The sequence below is a fragment of the Alosa sapidissima genome, chromosome 10 (assembly GCF_018492685.1).
Source record: "Alosa sapidissima isolate fAloSap1 chromosome 10, fAloSap1.pri, whole genome shotgun sequence".
In the NCBI taxonomy this organism is placed as follows: domain Eukaryota; kingdom Metazoa; phylum Chordata; class Actinopteri; order Clupeiformes; family Clupeidae; genus Alosa; species Alosa sapidissima.
This window is the reverse complement of record NC_055966.1, coordinates 4,299,287-4,314,288: the sequence shown is the minus strand read 5'-3', so window position 1 is coordinate 4,314,288 and position 15,002 is coordinate 4,299,287. Positions and strand designations below refer to the sequence as shown.

At 49.0% G+C, this 15,002-nt stretch overlaps 1 protein-coding gene across 1 annotated transcript in view; it reads left to right on the top strand.

Moving 5' to 3' along the window:
• Nucleotides 1-15,002, top strand: part of ulk4 (unc-51 like kinase 4) — an 84,252-nt gene that overhangs the window by 43,656 nt on the left and 25,594 nt on the right. Inside the window, exons 28-32 of the mRNA XM_042106370.1 lie at nucleotides 436-487; nucleotides 817-964; nucleotides 1,282-1,374; nucleotides 7,457-7,505; nucleotides 13,675-13,780. Coding sequence (XP_041962304.1) covers nucleotides 436-487; nucleotides 817-964; nucleotides 1,282-1,374; nucleotides 7,457-7,505; nucleotides 13,675-13,780 — 448 coding nt within the window. The remainder of the gene's footprint in view (nucleotides 1-435; nucleotides 488-816; nucleotides 965-1,281; nucleotides 1,375-7,456; nucleotides 7,506-13,674; nucleotides 13,781-15,002) is intronic.

Here is a 15,002-nt window from a genome sequence, read left to right as displayed (position 1 = left end):
GTCTGCCTCTGATCTTTGACTTTAATGGACTTTTCTGTGATCAAAGAGCAAGAAGAGCATCACATTTCCATGTAAATTGCAGCCCTGATGAGTTTGAGGCTCTTTCTGTGCTCTTTGTTTAGGAATTGTTTGCACTCCAGTGTATTTATGTGCACTCATGACCCTGTCCATGTATGAGATGATATGGTGTGTCTATTTTACTACCTGGAACTGCAATGAGTTCTGCATTACAGGTCAAATCTATGTGCTTGTGTTTACGTGTGATGTTTCTTGAGCTTCAGCTGAAAATACAGCTGCTGTTGCCATGCAGATGCTTTTCGGTTTAGTTGTGTGCGCGTGTGCGTGTGCGTGTGTGTACGTGTGTGTTAGAGAGAGAGAGAGAGAGAGAGAATAACCAGGTTCATGGTGTCTGGTTCTTTTCTGTCTCTTTCCCAGGTTGTAGATTCTATTCTGCCACCATTGACATCACTGGCCTTCAGCAGAAATGGTAAGTTTTTACAATGTGTGAATTTGGTAGATGAGAGATATGCATTCAAAACCAAGGTTGGTGTATTGTGTTTGTTCCAATTGAGTTTTTTGTGCTGGTTAAGCAGTCAGTCAGTGTGTATCTCTGTTACAAGTCAATAATGTTTTGTGAAAACATGTGCGTCTCTGTGTGTGAGTGTGTGTGTGTATGTGCGTGCGTGCGTGCGTGCACGTGTGTGTGTGTGCGTGCGTGTGTGTGTGTGTGTGTGTGTGCGTGTGTGCGTGTGTGCGTGTGTGCGTGCGTGTGTGTGTGTGTGTGTGTGTGTGTGTGTGTGTGTGTGTGTAACACAGTTGAGTGGCGCATCGTGAGCCTGCGGGTGTTGTCAGAACTAGCATTGCTGCTCCTGAGCCAGGAGGAGCTGGAGGAAGATGGAGGAGAGATGAGCAGCTCCTCTAATGCCAGGCTTCTGAGCCTAATCTCTGAGGCCCTCCTACCACAGTGAGAACCCCCCCCCCCCCCCTCTCTCTGCCTCTTTTTCTCCAATCTTTTGTCACTCTGCAGTTCTTTGTTTTTCTCACCTTTGCGCTCATGGCTTCTTTTTCTCCGCCTCTACTCTTCTCTTTTTGGACTCTGTGTATTGGCGTTACTCTGTGTAGCTTTTATCATCCAACGGTTTATCAGTCTTTATCTTTGCCCATTCTTGGCGACTGTCTCTTGGCCTTTGGTCTGTTCTTCTCTCCCATTGTTTATGTTCAGCCATGCTGCCGTGCTGTATGTGTTGCTGTTTGTGACTGTAGCCCTGTGTGCCTCCTCAGGTATGAGTCTCTGCTGATGGAGCCTGACCCTGTGCCAGTGTACGCTCTCCGACTGCTCGTGTCACTCACTGAGCACAGCTCCCAGATCAGCAGGTAAGCACAGCAAAATATTATCATGATAATCATAGCTCTCAAATGAACAAATACAGCTTGGGTTTGCCCAGAAGCATGGTTATATTGGCCCAACATTGGTATTGGCCTGATACCGCTCTTGTGTCCTGACATCAGCTATCAACAAATTTATTTGATATTTACCAGTGACAGTGGCTGATATTTATGATTTATTTGCATGAATCCTGCACTGGCTAAATGTGCTATGTGTAGACGGGGACATTTACAGATGGTGCTATGAAGGCCTGACAGACTTGAATATGGTTCAGGTTTAGTTCGCCTGCAGAGACTTTATAGATCATCTGTATTCAAGTGCAGTATGTACAATTGTTGCTGAATTACTGAACATTACCTTAACCAAACTATCCCCTAACCTTAACCTTAAACATACATTTTAGTTTACAGTGTCAACAGATAATCTGAGTGTGTAAATGGTCTAAAGGGGACTATCTAAGTAAAGTGGGACCTTTTTAATGAACATTGTTGTTTCCTTGCCACTAAAGGATATAATTTTCAGCAAACCTGAAGTAAACAAACTAATAAAAATATTGGTATTGGCATCGGTTTTCAGATAAATTGTTATCTTTCACATCAATATTGTATTAGCCCAGAATTTCACAATTAAAGCAACCCTAATTCAGTTATGTTTACGTGGCTCTAAGTGAAAAAGCAGAACCTCAAAACCCTTCCTACAGAATAATGTTTCTAGAGCTTCCTGACTGAATTGCCATTTAGGTTTAAACAGATATGATGGGGAAGTATAAATGGTGTGATCTTCTGAGACATTCATGTATGGATTTCAGTCCTGCCAACTCAATATCGAAATCTACTGTAAGGTGTCTCCTTCACTATGCTGGGCTCTTAAAGAAGAAAAGGGAGAGAGATATAAATGCTTACCTATGTACTCTGGACCACTCAAATCAAGTGGTTCCTTGATATATCCGGAATAATTGTGACGGTGTGGTGCTTCTGGGCATTAATATTTTTATTTTGGCTGAAAATAAACATATTCGATTTCTTGTCATGTCATTTTATGGATATGTGACAAGCACACGAAAAATATCCACTAATATTTCTCTGTCCTGACTCATTATATTATATTATATGATAGATAGATAGATAGATAGATAGATAGATAGATACTTTATTGATCCTCAAGGGGAAATTTAAGAAAATATATACTGTATCTAGGTCAAGCGCTCTTCAGAGAGCTGCTTTTAGTCATTCAAGGAGTACATTTCTTTATCCACTTGGATTTCTCCCTACTGAGAATGAAAATCATTAAATCCAATTTGACCTGAAGAACAGTAGGTTGAAAAGTTGTAATTGTCTTGTTTTTGTGGTTATTTATTTTTTCTGCGTTGGTGTGTGATCAGTTCTTCACATCTAAAAGAAAGGGCTACGTTGAGCAGCCTGACAGTTCTGTGTTATGGGCCTCCTGACCTCTGTATGTGTGTGTGAGCGCGAGCTTGGCTGGCGGCCGCAGGAGACTGTCAGTGAGTGAGTGTGTGAGATGTGCTTGACTCAGCACACTGTGTTGTTTTACACTTACACAGGTCTGGGCACCTGCTGCAGCAGAGTGCTGATGGTGGATCTCTCCTCTCCAGATAGGCCTGAGCTACACACTGGCAGGGCCAAACGCTGACGTTTTTAATCAGGCTTGAAACAAGGCTGCTGCAGAAACTGACATGTTCAGGGAACTTGGTCAGCAGGAGTGATGGTTATTCAAGAGAAATGTGCCAGAGATGGAGGAACACTAGAGCACACTAGAGTAGTTCCTATGTCAGTTAGCTGAAGCACCTGGAGTTTAGTAGTTGAAGGTGGCACTTCCATTGAGCAGTAATGTCATTTAAGGTTTTCCAGTGCAAGGTGGAGGTTAAAGCAGGCGGAGTTTTTTTTTTTTTTTTTTGCTGGCTCGGAGCAGTAAGTGGAGGTGTGTGTGTGCTGTTGGTGGCGTGGCAGCGGGAGGTCTAATGAGAGCGTGGGTGTTCTCCCCTCAGCCTCAGCGCCGGTGACAGGCAGCAGCCGCAGCGGTGGCGGCAGCGCGCGGCGGAGAGAGCGAGAGAGCGAGCGAGAGCGGAGAACGCCGCTTATCTCCCCCTCATCCTGCCTGCCGCCTCTAATGGCTCCGATGGCCCCCGCCACATTGTCTCTCTCCGCCACTGATAGAGCGGGCGCCGCGCTGAACTATTCAAATTGGTGTCAGCAATCGCGCAACGTGCGTCTGCCGGGTGGTATTTCCCCCCACCCGAGAGGCCCATTACACCTACAATGGGGAAATTAAATTGCATTTCCCTGCGCTTGATAAAGTCCTAAAAAAGAAAAAAAAAGTGCAGACCTCCCCCTTGATGGGTTCTTGGCTAAATTAGATTGCAAATTGGGACATTACTTGGGCCCTACAAGCCAGCGTGGCCAGCCTTCATTATCAGTTTTTGATAGGAGTTCAAACTTTCCAATTAAGTGAACCTTTGGCCACTTTTTCCCTTTTGTGTAGGCATGGGGAACTATGTGAATATGTGTGCTCTTAAGCAAGTCAACGGAGCTTCTTCAGTGTTATCTGGAAGAGAGGTGGCTCCCAGGGAAGCTATGTAATGATGGGAAGTAATGTGTGTCTCAGTGCCACACAGAGTGCGACAGCGTCCACAGAGAATGGGTGCATGGTATTTTGGGAGATGATTGTTGTTGTGGAGGAAGTTGTTATAAAAGACAGTAAACGCCATTGTTAGAGTTCTGTACACATTCTTAATGGGTTTCTCATGAATGCTAGGTTAACTAGAGCAGAATTACTGTGGTTCCTATGTGCCGGATATGTGCTAGTGCTAGTGTGCGCGTGCGCGTGCGTGTGCGTGTGTGTGCATGAGTGTGTGCGTGTGTGTGTGCGTGTGTGTGTGCGTGCGTGTGTGTGTGTGTGTGTGTGTGTGTGTGTGTGTGTGTGTGTGCGCACTGCTGGAGTCAGTTTGATGTGGCAGTAGTGTGTCTCCCCTGAGGAAATACAGAGAGGTGAGACGTGCAGCCTCTTCCCCAACACATTCAGCCCTGAGTCACACTCTCAGAGATGTCCGCAGAATTGTATGAGACACACACACACATTAATCAATAGCTGAAACAGAAATGTGTTGGGTGGGTGTATGGTTAAAAGGAGTTTGCGGTGCTATGAAACCATCCATGTAATCTGTGTAGACGATGGCTTGCACTGGGAGGTTAAGTGCTGTTGAGCTTTCCCCAATCAAGATGCACATAGGACAGCCAGTCAGCTAGCATGTACAGTATATAAGGGACAATGTATTGACTGCCGGTAATTTTCGGAAAATAAGTCCCGACAGGGCGAACAGAACCCTGACACGCAGTGGAGGGGTTTTGCTTTGACCTGAAGGGACTTATTTTCCGATAATTACCAGCAGACAATACGTTATGTTTATGGTTATGGGATTTGGCAGATGCCTTTGTCCAAAGCGACACACATAAAAACAGCACTCTGCAGCACTCTGAAGAGCCGTGTAATAAGTATGCACAGTGCACAAACAATCCACAATCTTTACTCACTCTCATTCATATGCAATGGCATAGGGCACAGGGCAATACGGAGAACCTGGCAGTGGAAACAATGGCTGCTTCTCAGGAGTTGGTAGTTGTCATCTGTAGGTGGAGTGGCACTCCATCCTGACTGATGTGCACTGGCATTCTGATGGATGGAGTGAGAGGGAAGGGGATGGAGATAAAGAGAAGAGGCAGATGGAAGGATGCACTGTAGACGGAGGATCAAGACAGAACTTCCTCTTCCACCACAGCTGTGGACCTCCCAGCATTAGTTCACCCAGACAGCAATAATGTGCTGGCAGCTGTGCAAAAAGAGGGTGGTTTTGCATCCTTTATTGAGCGGCACATTCCAGGCCTAACCTTTATCAGTGTGAAATATCACGGCTGGCACACGGAGCCTGTGACGGACGCTAAATGTCAGCCGCGAGGCGCCACGTGCCATGAGTCGCTGGTGGCCACGGCGACGGTGGCGCGCGCACACTTCAGCCGCTCCTCCAGCTCATCTGATCACAAAGGAGATCAGAAGGTTGTGGGTTGCCGCGACAACGGCACAAGTTTTCCACCAACTCTTATTAAAGGCCCGGGCGGCTGTCTCTGGAGTGACATTTCCGTGTGCAAATGCCAGTCGGCACAGACGCACAGCAGCCATGGAAATGTGGTGTCAACGCTAGACTTGACTCACACTCTGCCCCGAGGCAACCAACATATATCATGAAGTGGTGTGGTGACATGGGCCTTGGTGTCTCACCTTGATTACACCTCAGTTGCAGCCAAGTGAAAGGGCTTTCTTTATTCTCTTCTTTAGTTAACAGAGCCAATAGATGTTCTGTGGTGATGTGTCAGGATCCGTCATGGGTGCTGGATAGGAATTGGAATGAAGGATTGCTCCTCTTATTGCTTTACTGCATTTCATCCCACGTTGTTCTGGAACCAGAAGACAGATTTGCCACCTTTCTCTACAGCTCTGCCAATGCTGTGTCCTCTGCCACACCACAAGAGAGAGTTTTGCCCTGTGTCCTCTCGGGCAGACACGGTCCTGTGAGCCAGCGCTGCCCCCCCCCCCCCCATTCTGACCTGATTCCTCTCCTCTCTCCGTGAGCACAAAGACTGCCTGCCAAGATGAACGAGCAACGGCGCGACGTTGTAACTCATTGCTCCCCTAATGGAATGTAGTGAGGCCTTTAGTGGGCCACCCAGGGCCCTGCTATTTGCACCTCTGTCTGTCCCTGTCAGCAGATCAAATGGCCCCATTCATCAGGGCTGCTAACGCGGCCGTCCCCGGAGCCCCGCGTGATTACTGGCCGGCCCGCGCCGCGGCGCCCTCTTGCCTTGCTCTCCCCTCGGCCCTCGCCCGCCACACCGCTTGCTCCATCAGTCCAAATTTGGCTTTAATTTGGCTGGCTGCAGTCGGGGTCGCAGAGACTGATGAGCCAGGGAGAGGAGACGCACAAGGTTGGGTGGGATTGTTTGTGTGTGGATTTGCCTGCGCCGGCCCATGTTGTGAGTGCTCCGAGCAGTCCGATAACAGATGACCCATAAACTGGGGCCAAAGGTCCCTGCGAGCGACAATCCCACAGTTGGCGATACAGAAGTTAGCCACAGGCTCCCCATACTGAGGAAATAATTACCCGCTGCCTCACAAGAATTTTAATTACTATTATTTTTTATTATGAGTTGTTGTGTCTTAGAGTTTTCTTACTTTCAAGGTTGCCTAATTACCATGTTTCGCATGTGCAACCTCTGACAGCACATTTGCATTTAATCATGCAGAAACGATTACTTGGACTGTGAGTGTGAGGCGCTTTTCGGGGCTGGGGTTTGTGGGTATCGTGACCTTGGCCACAGCGCTCCCAGCCCCAAGCCGCAGCGCAGCACACCACACTGGGCTCTAACTGGCCAGAGCTCCTGACAGCTGTCTCCTCGGAGGCTAGTCCGTCAGGTGGGCAGGAGGCACGTCTCGCGGCAGCACCATGCATCATTGTTTAGCAGACGGCGGGCGGGCTAATTAATATTCCTCATCTGACCTCCGCCGGCTCATTTCATTCCGTCTCCAGGCTCGGCGCTCGGCGCTCGGCCCCGCTGCCACTCTGCGCACTCGGCACCTCGGCATACAAGGCTGTAATTGGTTGTGAATCAAAGCCCATAATCAATAAGGGAGCACGGAGCGTCGTTTCCAATAAAGGCATACATTACTCCTGCCTGCTCTTTCATTCTCTCTCCTGTCATTCGCTCTCTCGCTCTTTCTCACTGTCTCGCTCTGTCGCTCCGCTCACAGGATTAGTCAAAGGTCGTTTTCTCAGATGGCTGATCTCCGAGACGCTGGTTGTTCACACCCCATTGCTCCCACACTGTAGTTTAGGGGGGAATGGCCAATGACACTGTCTCCATAATGAAGATAAAACAAATGTACAATGAATGTGGGTGTATGTGTTTCACATATATCGGTGTGTGTGTGTGTGTGTGTGTGTGTGTGTGTGTGTGTGTGTACATCACAATAACCATGTGTTTCATGTCTCCCGTTCTGCAGGCTCGTCAAAGAGAGTCGTCTCCTGCCTGTCATCTTCCAGGTCGTCATGGTGAGTGGCCTCTCTAATAAAGCCCAATTAAATCATTTGGCTTGTCACCATTGTGTGTGACCTCACCTCTCTGCACTGGTGATGAATCATGGTCCTTTCACGGCAAGGCCTTGAGGCTGGAGAGGGAAAGAAACACAATCAGAAAAGCCTGTGTGCTTTACTGCACTTGTCTCCCTCCTCTCACAACACTTGTTGATGTTCGATGTGATGTGGGACGGAAAGCCCTTTTATTGGCCAGGTCCACACACTGTATTCATTCCCCCTGTGATCCTTTTTCATGTTGCTGCTGTGGTCAGATGGCCCCAGTAGCCTCATGTCCCGTCCTCTCTACTGTTGGAGCAGAGCTCACAGCTTATTATCTGCAAACAGCCTTTTCAGCCCCATAAGGCAGTGTTTGCAGTATATGTGTCTGCAGGTGTGTGTCTGCAGGTGTGTGTGTGTGTGTGTGTGTGTGTGTGTGTGTGTGTGTGTGCGCGCACTATTCAGTGGTGTGCATCTGTATTTGTGTGTGCTGCTTTCACAATTCGAGCGTAGCGACTTGTGCATTCACCTCTTGAGTTATTATGTAGATGAGGCCAGAAAGGGTGGCTCAGTGGAGCGTGTGTTTGTGTGGGGGAGTGTGTGGTGCACACACGTGTGTGTGTGTGTGTGTGTGTGTGTGTGTGTGTGTGTGTGTGTGTGTAATTGGGTAACAGAGCTAATGGAGTGGAGAAGAGAGAGCTGTCCTCTAGAGCAGGTTGTGTGTAGTCATTAGGTGGGAGCTGGCGTCTCCCTGTCAGCAGTCTCGCTCCTCCACTGCCCTCCCTCACACTGGGAATGGGACTGCAGCTCCGCCTCAGCAACCGCACATGATCTGACACACTCCCTGGAAACACTGTTTACCTTTAAGGGTCCCTAAACATGTCTGTGTGTGTGTGTGTGTGTGTGTGTGTCTGTCTGTCTGTCTGTCTGTCTGTCTGTGTGTGTGTGTGTGTGTGTGTGTGTGTGTGTGTGTGTGTGTGCGCACACATGTACATGTGGATATGCTTGCCTGATTCTGCTCACACCTGTATTTTAGTGTTTTTGTATTTGTGTGTGCGTATGTGTATGTGGATTTGCTTGCCTGATTGTGTTCATACAGTATGTGTGTTTGTGACTAATTGACTAATCTGTGGCGGGGCGCCACGAAATAAAAATCGGCCGCCACAGATGAATATTCTATGTTTAATTTAATTTAATTTAAATTAAATATAAGGTCAAATCCTTGCATTGCCATTGAGCTGCACTTTTTACGCACGCAGCCTTTCCTTGCCCCGCCCCGCTCTCTCTCGTAGCCCGCTGTCACTCTCTGCATGTGCATTTAACAAAATATTCACGATTGTTGAAGGATTGTTGTTGCCACATAGAAGCATTGCATAGAAGACGTCTGGCTAAATTGCTATTAAATCCGCTTAGCATCGTGACCATGCTGCGCAAATTTGTTCAAAACTGCTGCATTGAAGTGAACTCTGCTAAGGTCACAACATAGTAGGCTACATTGAAGAGACTAAACTAAGTTAAGTTATGAAATCAATCAGTATCTCAAAGCTAACGTTAGAATACTGTTTGGATGTCGAATTTAGAATGCTTAGCCTACTTACAGCTGCTTGTCAATTTCGTTGAAGGGCTCATTTTATTGACTCTGACACTGAATGTTTGCAAAATCCCGATGTAAATGGAAAAGTGTTTTCCAAAATTAAAAAGTGCTTGTCCCAAGAAGAAGTACAAACCTTTATTTTAACTATGTAGAAAACGTTATGACTTTTGGACCACCAACACTGCATCACTGGCGAAGAGAGCTCAGCGCCGCCTGTACTTCCTGCGGAAACTCAGGCGAGCAAGTGCTCCACCAGCCATCATGACCACATTCTACCGAGGCACCATTGAGAGCATCCTCTCCAGCTGTATCGCTGTGTGGGGCGGAAGCTGCACTGAATACAACAGGAAAGCCCTGCAGCGCATAGTGAACACAGCTGGAAGGATTATTGGTGCTTCACTCCCCTCCCTGAAGGACATTTACACCACCCACCTCACCCGCAAGGCGACCAAAATTGTGAGTGATGCAAGTCACCCCGCTCACAATCTGTTCGATCTACTGCCCTCTGGGAAGAGGTACAGAAGCCTGCGCTCCCGCACTACCAGACTCACCAACAGCTTCATACACCAAGCTGTAAGGATGCTGAACTCTCTCCCTCCTCTCCCCCCTCCACCCTCAGCTACATAACATCCTGGACATTGGACCCACAATGGCCGCGTGCACTACTCCACTTGCACACTTGCACACTTGTACACTTTACAACTTGTTGTTGTCCTGAAAACACAACACATCTGCTGCTCTTACATAACTTGCACCACTATGTCACTTTCTTTCTTACTTAGGTCAAACAGAACTACACAAGCCTTTTATTGGCCTGACTTTGCACTAGTATTTTATTGACTGTCTATGCACAATTTCAACCAAATTTTGCTGCTCTTATTTTTTTTCATTATTATATGTGCCCTCTTATTTACTTACTTTTTTGTTTACTTGAATGTTATGTTTGCCTGTGGACTTAAATTGGTAAAATATGTCTTGTCTTCACCGTGGGATAGTGAGAAACGTAATTTCGATCTCTTTGTATGTCTGGAACATGTGAAGAAATTGACAATAAAGCTGACTTTGACTTTGACTTTGACTTTATGAATTGCATCCACACATCAGCAGCCTTTCAACTGTGTTACAATTGCAAGGGTTCCCTCAAACGTCTTAAAAAGTGACAGGCACTCAATTAGACCTATACACTACCAACACGATCTTAATACCCACCCCCCCCACCCCCCCGACCCCCCGTCAAAGTCAGCTACCGCCACAAATTGAATCCAATTCTGTGGGAAACACTGTTGTGTGTGTGTGTGTGTGTGTGTGTGTGACTGACATGTAAATGTCTTTTAAAGGTCAACCCATGAATACAGCTGTTTATCATTCCCATGGAGAAGCCTGTGTTGGTTTTGCAGGAGCTCAGCACCCCGCTACCTGAGCGCTCTCCTCCCTAACCGCTCCTGCTCATCAGCCCGCTGCTATAATTACCTGCTGCACAACTGCTGGGCTCCCGAAATAGCAGCAGGACTTGAAATCAAAATGAAGATGATTTGTCTCTGACATTCAGGCTCTTTGGCTCTCGGTCCCCCATGCGCCTCCTGCACTGCTGGAGATGTCTGGATCCACTGTTGTGCTGCGTCCTCACATCTCTCCATACGGGTTTGTTTTGATGGTGATCGCCGCGGCTGCACTGTCATTACGTGGCCTCCCTGTGTTCCTGTCATCGGCGCTCTACGGCTCTGCTCTGCGGAAAGCCATCACATCCGTTCAGCCACAATTTCTGCGCCTCTCACAGCTGATTGGAGGAAGGATCTAGCCCACTTGGGGGGACATGTAGATGGTCTCTTTGTTCTCTGCCCAACCAAAGGGCTTACGGCATCACAATAGAACAGGCAGCTCCGCAACGCACATTGTGTTCACATGTTTTTCCCCATGTGCAGACCTGAGTCTTGGAGTCAGTCCCTATGTAGAGCTGCATGCATGTGTCGGCTCATTGTGCAACGTCTCCATCTCCTGAATGGTTTGTTGTAGAGTCGTGGACTCTCCTCTGCTAAGGGTATCTGAAGAAATGGTAATGCATTCACTCCATCTGATCAGCAGTAATCACAGAGGCTCTCACTGGCAGGGGAAAACAGGGCATCTTCTTGTCAGCTGTAGCCAGAGGCGGCTTCTCTCTCTCCCTCGCTCCCTCGCTCGGGTGCTCGCGTCGGTCTCTCGATGGAGGGAACCCTTTGACTCTGCAGATGTATGGGGATTGAACCGGCATTTGTTTTCATCGAGTTCGCCGCTAACAATCACAGCTGTCAGATGATTTACACGTCAGTCCAATTCAGCACTCCGGGCTGGGCCGATGTCGATTCAAGCCAGCGAGTTCAGGAGGGGGAGAGAGAGGGAGGGAGAGAGAGAGAGGGGGTGGGAGAGAGAGAAAGAGGGGGAGAGAGAGAATATGTGATTGGCATTGATCGTTTGGGCCACAGCCACACCGGGGCTCCCCTGGGTCAGTAGCTGGTTGGATAGTGCAGTGCTGGCCCTGCTGTTGTGGGTTGAGGGGTGGACAGGGCTGGGGGCTACTCACTGCTGGAGGCCATGGATTAGGCCTGAGCTCTGGAGACGGCCACGTTGTGCTGAGCAGTGGACCCAGTTGTGCACTTATCAATGCTCGCGCTTTTTCAAGCGCTCCATTTGCATCAATTTAGCAGCGATCCGAGCTCGCCTCCTGGTCAGGTGCAGGCGGGGGCTCAGGTCATAGGAATCCCAGTGTGGTGAATATCACTAACCACTGAGATCCTTTTCCCCGTCTGGTCGCTGATGGCTGTTCTGAAGCCCCAGACGAGTGGGTTTGGCTGTGGGAGGCTGCTCTGCTCTGCTGTGCTGTGCGGCTCTGTTGAGTTTGATGTCACCTGACAGTGTGAGCCAGAGGGGGGGGGGGGGGGGGGGGGGGGGGGGCTTCGCGCCGGGGCGGCGGCAGGGCGAGCATGTGTCGGCACGTCTGTCGGCGGAGGGGCTGACACGGGCGGGCAGGTGTTAGACGCAGCTGTGTGTGTGTGTGTGTGTGTGTGTGTGTGTGTGTGTGTGGGGAGAGGCCTGGAGCAGGAGGAGGTCGCTGCAGCAGCCCAGGAAAGCTGGGGAGTGCAGATGGGGATGTAGGGAAGGAGCCGCACAGACACACTTCACTGGTGCACTCAATTAGACGCCTTTTATTCAGAGCTACTCCTTGTGCTGTGAAAGCAGATATGCTGACAATGTCTGTGTATCAACCCAGTCCTAACCTTGGAATTTACAACACCCCCCCCCCCCCCCCCACACACACACACCACACACACACACACACACACACACACACACACACACACGTGCTAGATGAGTCATAGGATACAGTACAGAATGTCTTCCATCAAATCCTGGAGAAACTAAGTGCTGGTAATGGGGGAGGACAAGCACATGAGGTTTGCACTTCTCCAGGCATCTTGCTTCTTCTTTGTCTTTGGTGTTTACACGGCTGTGTCCGTCCTGGCACTGCATATTTATCTCACATCAGTAATCAGGACATTGCTGGACGGAGTCGTCTGCGTCCAACCTCTAACCTGTAGTTTGAGCCCTGCGCATCTGGACTCTGCGCTCCCCGTGTCTAAAGCACCGGCCGACTACAGGGTGGTGGGGCCGAGCGCTGATGGCATCCGTGGAGCGGCGCGAGTGTGTGTGAGTGTGTGTGTGTGATTTATTCATGCCTCTGCTGAAGGCTACACACTCATCTCCGACCCCTCCACCTCTCCTGCGCCCCGCCAGCGGAAACCGCTCGCAAAAAGAAATGATGTCGGCCCTTGAAATTCCGTTGCAGTTCAGGAGGGGAGGGGGGTGGGGGGGTCTTCAGAACGAGAGAAAGAGAGGGAGGGGGGGAGAAATCAGGCGTCCCCGGAGTCAGTGGTCCGGCTTCCTGCCTGTCAGGCTGTGAGTGTGTGTGTGTGTGTGTGTGTGTGTGTGTGTGTGTGTGCAAACCCATCCCACTCCACCCCCAACCACACCACCTCCCCTAACAACCCTCTCCTGTTCCTGCTCATCCACACCTTAATTAAAGCTTCCATCGATTTTTAGCTGTGTGTGTGTGTGTGTGTGTGTGCACCTGTGCTTGTATGTTTGTTTTTCAAAAGCACCCTCTGAGTGAAGGAAATCACAGCTGTTGTGCCGGTAAGCTCCTCAGTTCTGTCATTCCATAGCTAATCCTGCCGAGCTGAAATGTGACGGATGTGTTAATTAAACCTCACTGCTTAATCAAACTTCCGGAATTCCCATTTCCCTCCTCCGAGGTCACTCCCAGTTCTCCACGCACTTCTCTCCGCGCTCATTATGGCTCAGGAGCTCCAGAAGGGAGTCTGGAGGTTCCTTTATTACTGCTATCCAGAGCTGTTCATGTATATTTGTGTATGTCCTGTTGCCATGTTTGCCCCCATATACTGCAGTGTACACAGTGACTGGATTATGGACATGATGGATTATCGTGTCCATTCTCCCTCATGAGAATCCCTCGTTATTGCTGGAGACATCTGGCTCAGCATCTCTCTGCATCTATTTCAGGACCACCAGACAAATGTGTTGGGAGGCACCATGCAGAATGCCTTGGCTCTGCTCAATAACTTGATTGCAGAGAAGGATGGCGACCTCCAGCTTTTCTATCAGCAAGGTGAGAAATGTTTCTCTACTTACATACATACACTTGTGTGTTACAGTGTGTCTCTGTCTTACAGTGTGTGTCTGTCTCTGGATGTGTGTGTGTGTGGGGGGGTGGGGGTGAGATGTGCTTGTGTGTTTCTGTGTGTGTAAGAATCTGTCACGTCTGTCACTGGTTTGACTGATTGTGTATGGAGGAGAGTTGTGTGTGTGTGTGTGTTTGGACTCATCAGTGAGTGGCCATTCCAGCACATCTGATGCAGTCTACTCCATCCACCAACTGCAGCTGCCTCATTCATCTGTGCACTGTGCTCTCTCTCTCTCTCTCTCTCTCTCTCTCGGTCTCTCTCTCTCTCTCGGTCTCTCTCTCTCTCTCCCCCTCCCCTCATCCCCCTGTCTCTAACTCCCTCTCCCTCCTTCTCTAACTCAGTCTGTCACACGCTCCCTTTCTCTCTTCCTCTCTCCAAATGTCCCAGCTGGCTTGTCTTCAAGACGACCAGCTCTATTCACTGAATTATTGAATAAGGGCTTCTTTAGCCATGGCTGTGTTGACACTTTTAGACTCTCAGCAGCACTCTCTGGCTACAATGGGCTGGCTAGGAGCGCGCCTGCTAACACCACATGCTAGGCCACTAGCGCCATAATGCTAGCCATTGGCCCTGTATGCCAGCTCCTCACGCTAGCCAGAGGATGAGTCAGAGATCCACACACACACACACACACACACACACACACACACACACACAAGCTCAACATTCCTCATGTCCATCAGAGAGGCACAGGGTGGCAGTGACCCTAATGGATTACGGCTAAGTAATGTGCCTCTGTGGAGAGAGATGATGCCTGGGCTAAACGGTGTGGTCAGTGATGCAGTCCGCGCCACTGAATGGGCCTACAATGAGTCCACCCAAGAATAAAAGCACACACTAAACATCATCACCGTATATAGCTCACTGTGCTACCTCAAACTGACAGATGTCACTCTCCATGTGTGTCAGCACGTGAGGTGTGAGAGGTCTGCACTCCGGGGCGCCCGTTATGGTATGGATGGCAGAGCACGCCATTATCACACAGCTTTCATCACTCTGCCACTGTTGCTGTCAGAAATGAGCAATTTAGAACCAGGGCTGTGAAGATGCTGACTACATCTTCCCTGTTTTAGGACACTGTTTTTAATTCAATGCCCTTTTGCACATGTTCCTGTCGGCATGTTAGCTGACTGTCTGCAAGTGCTG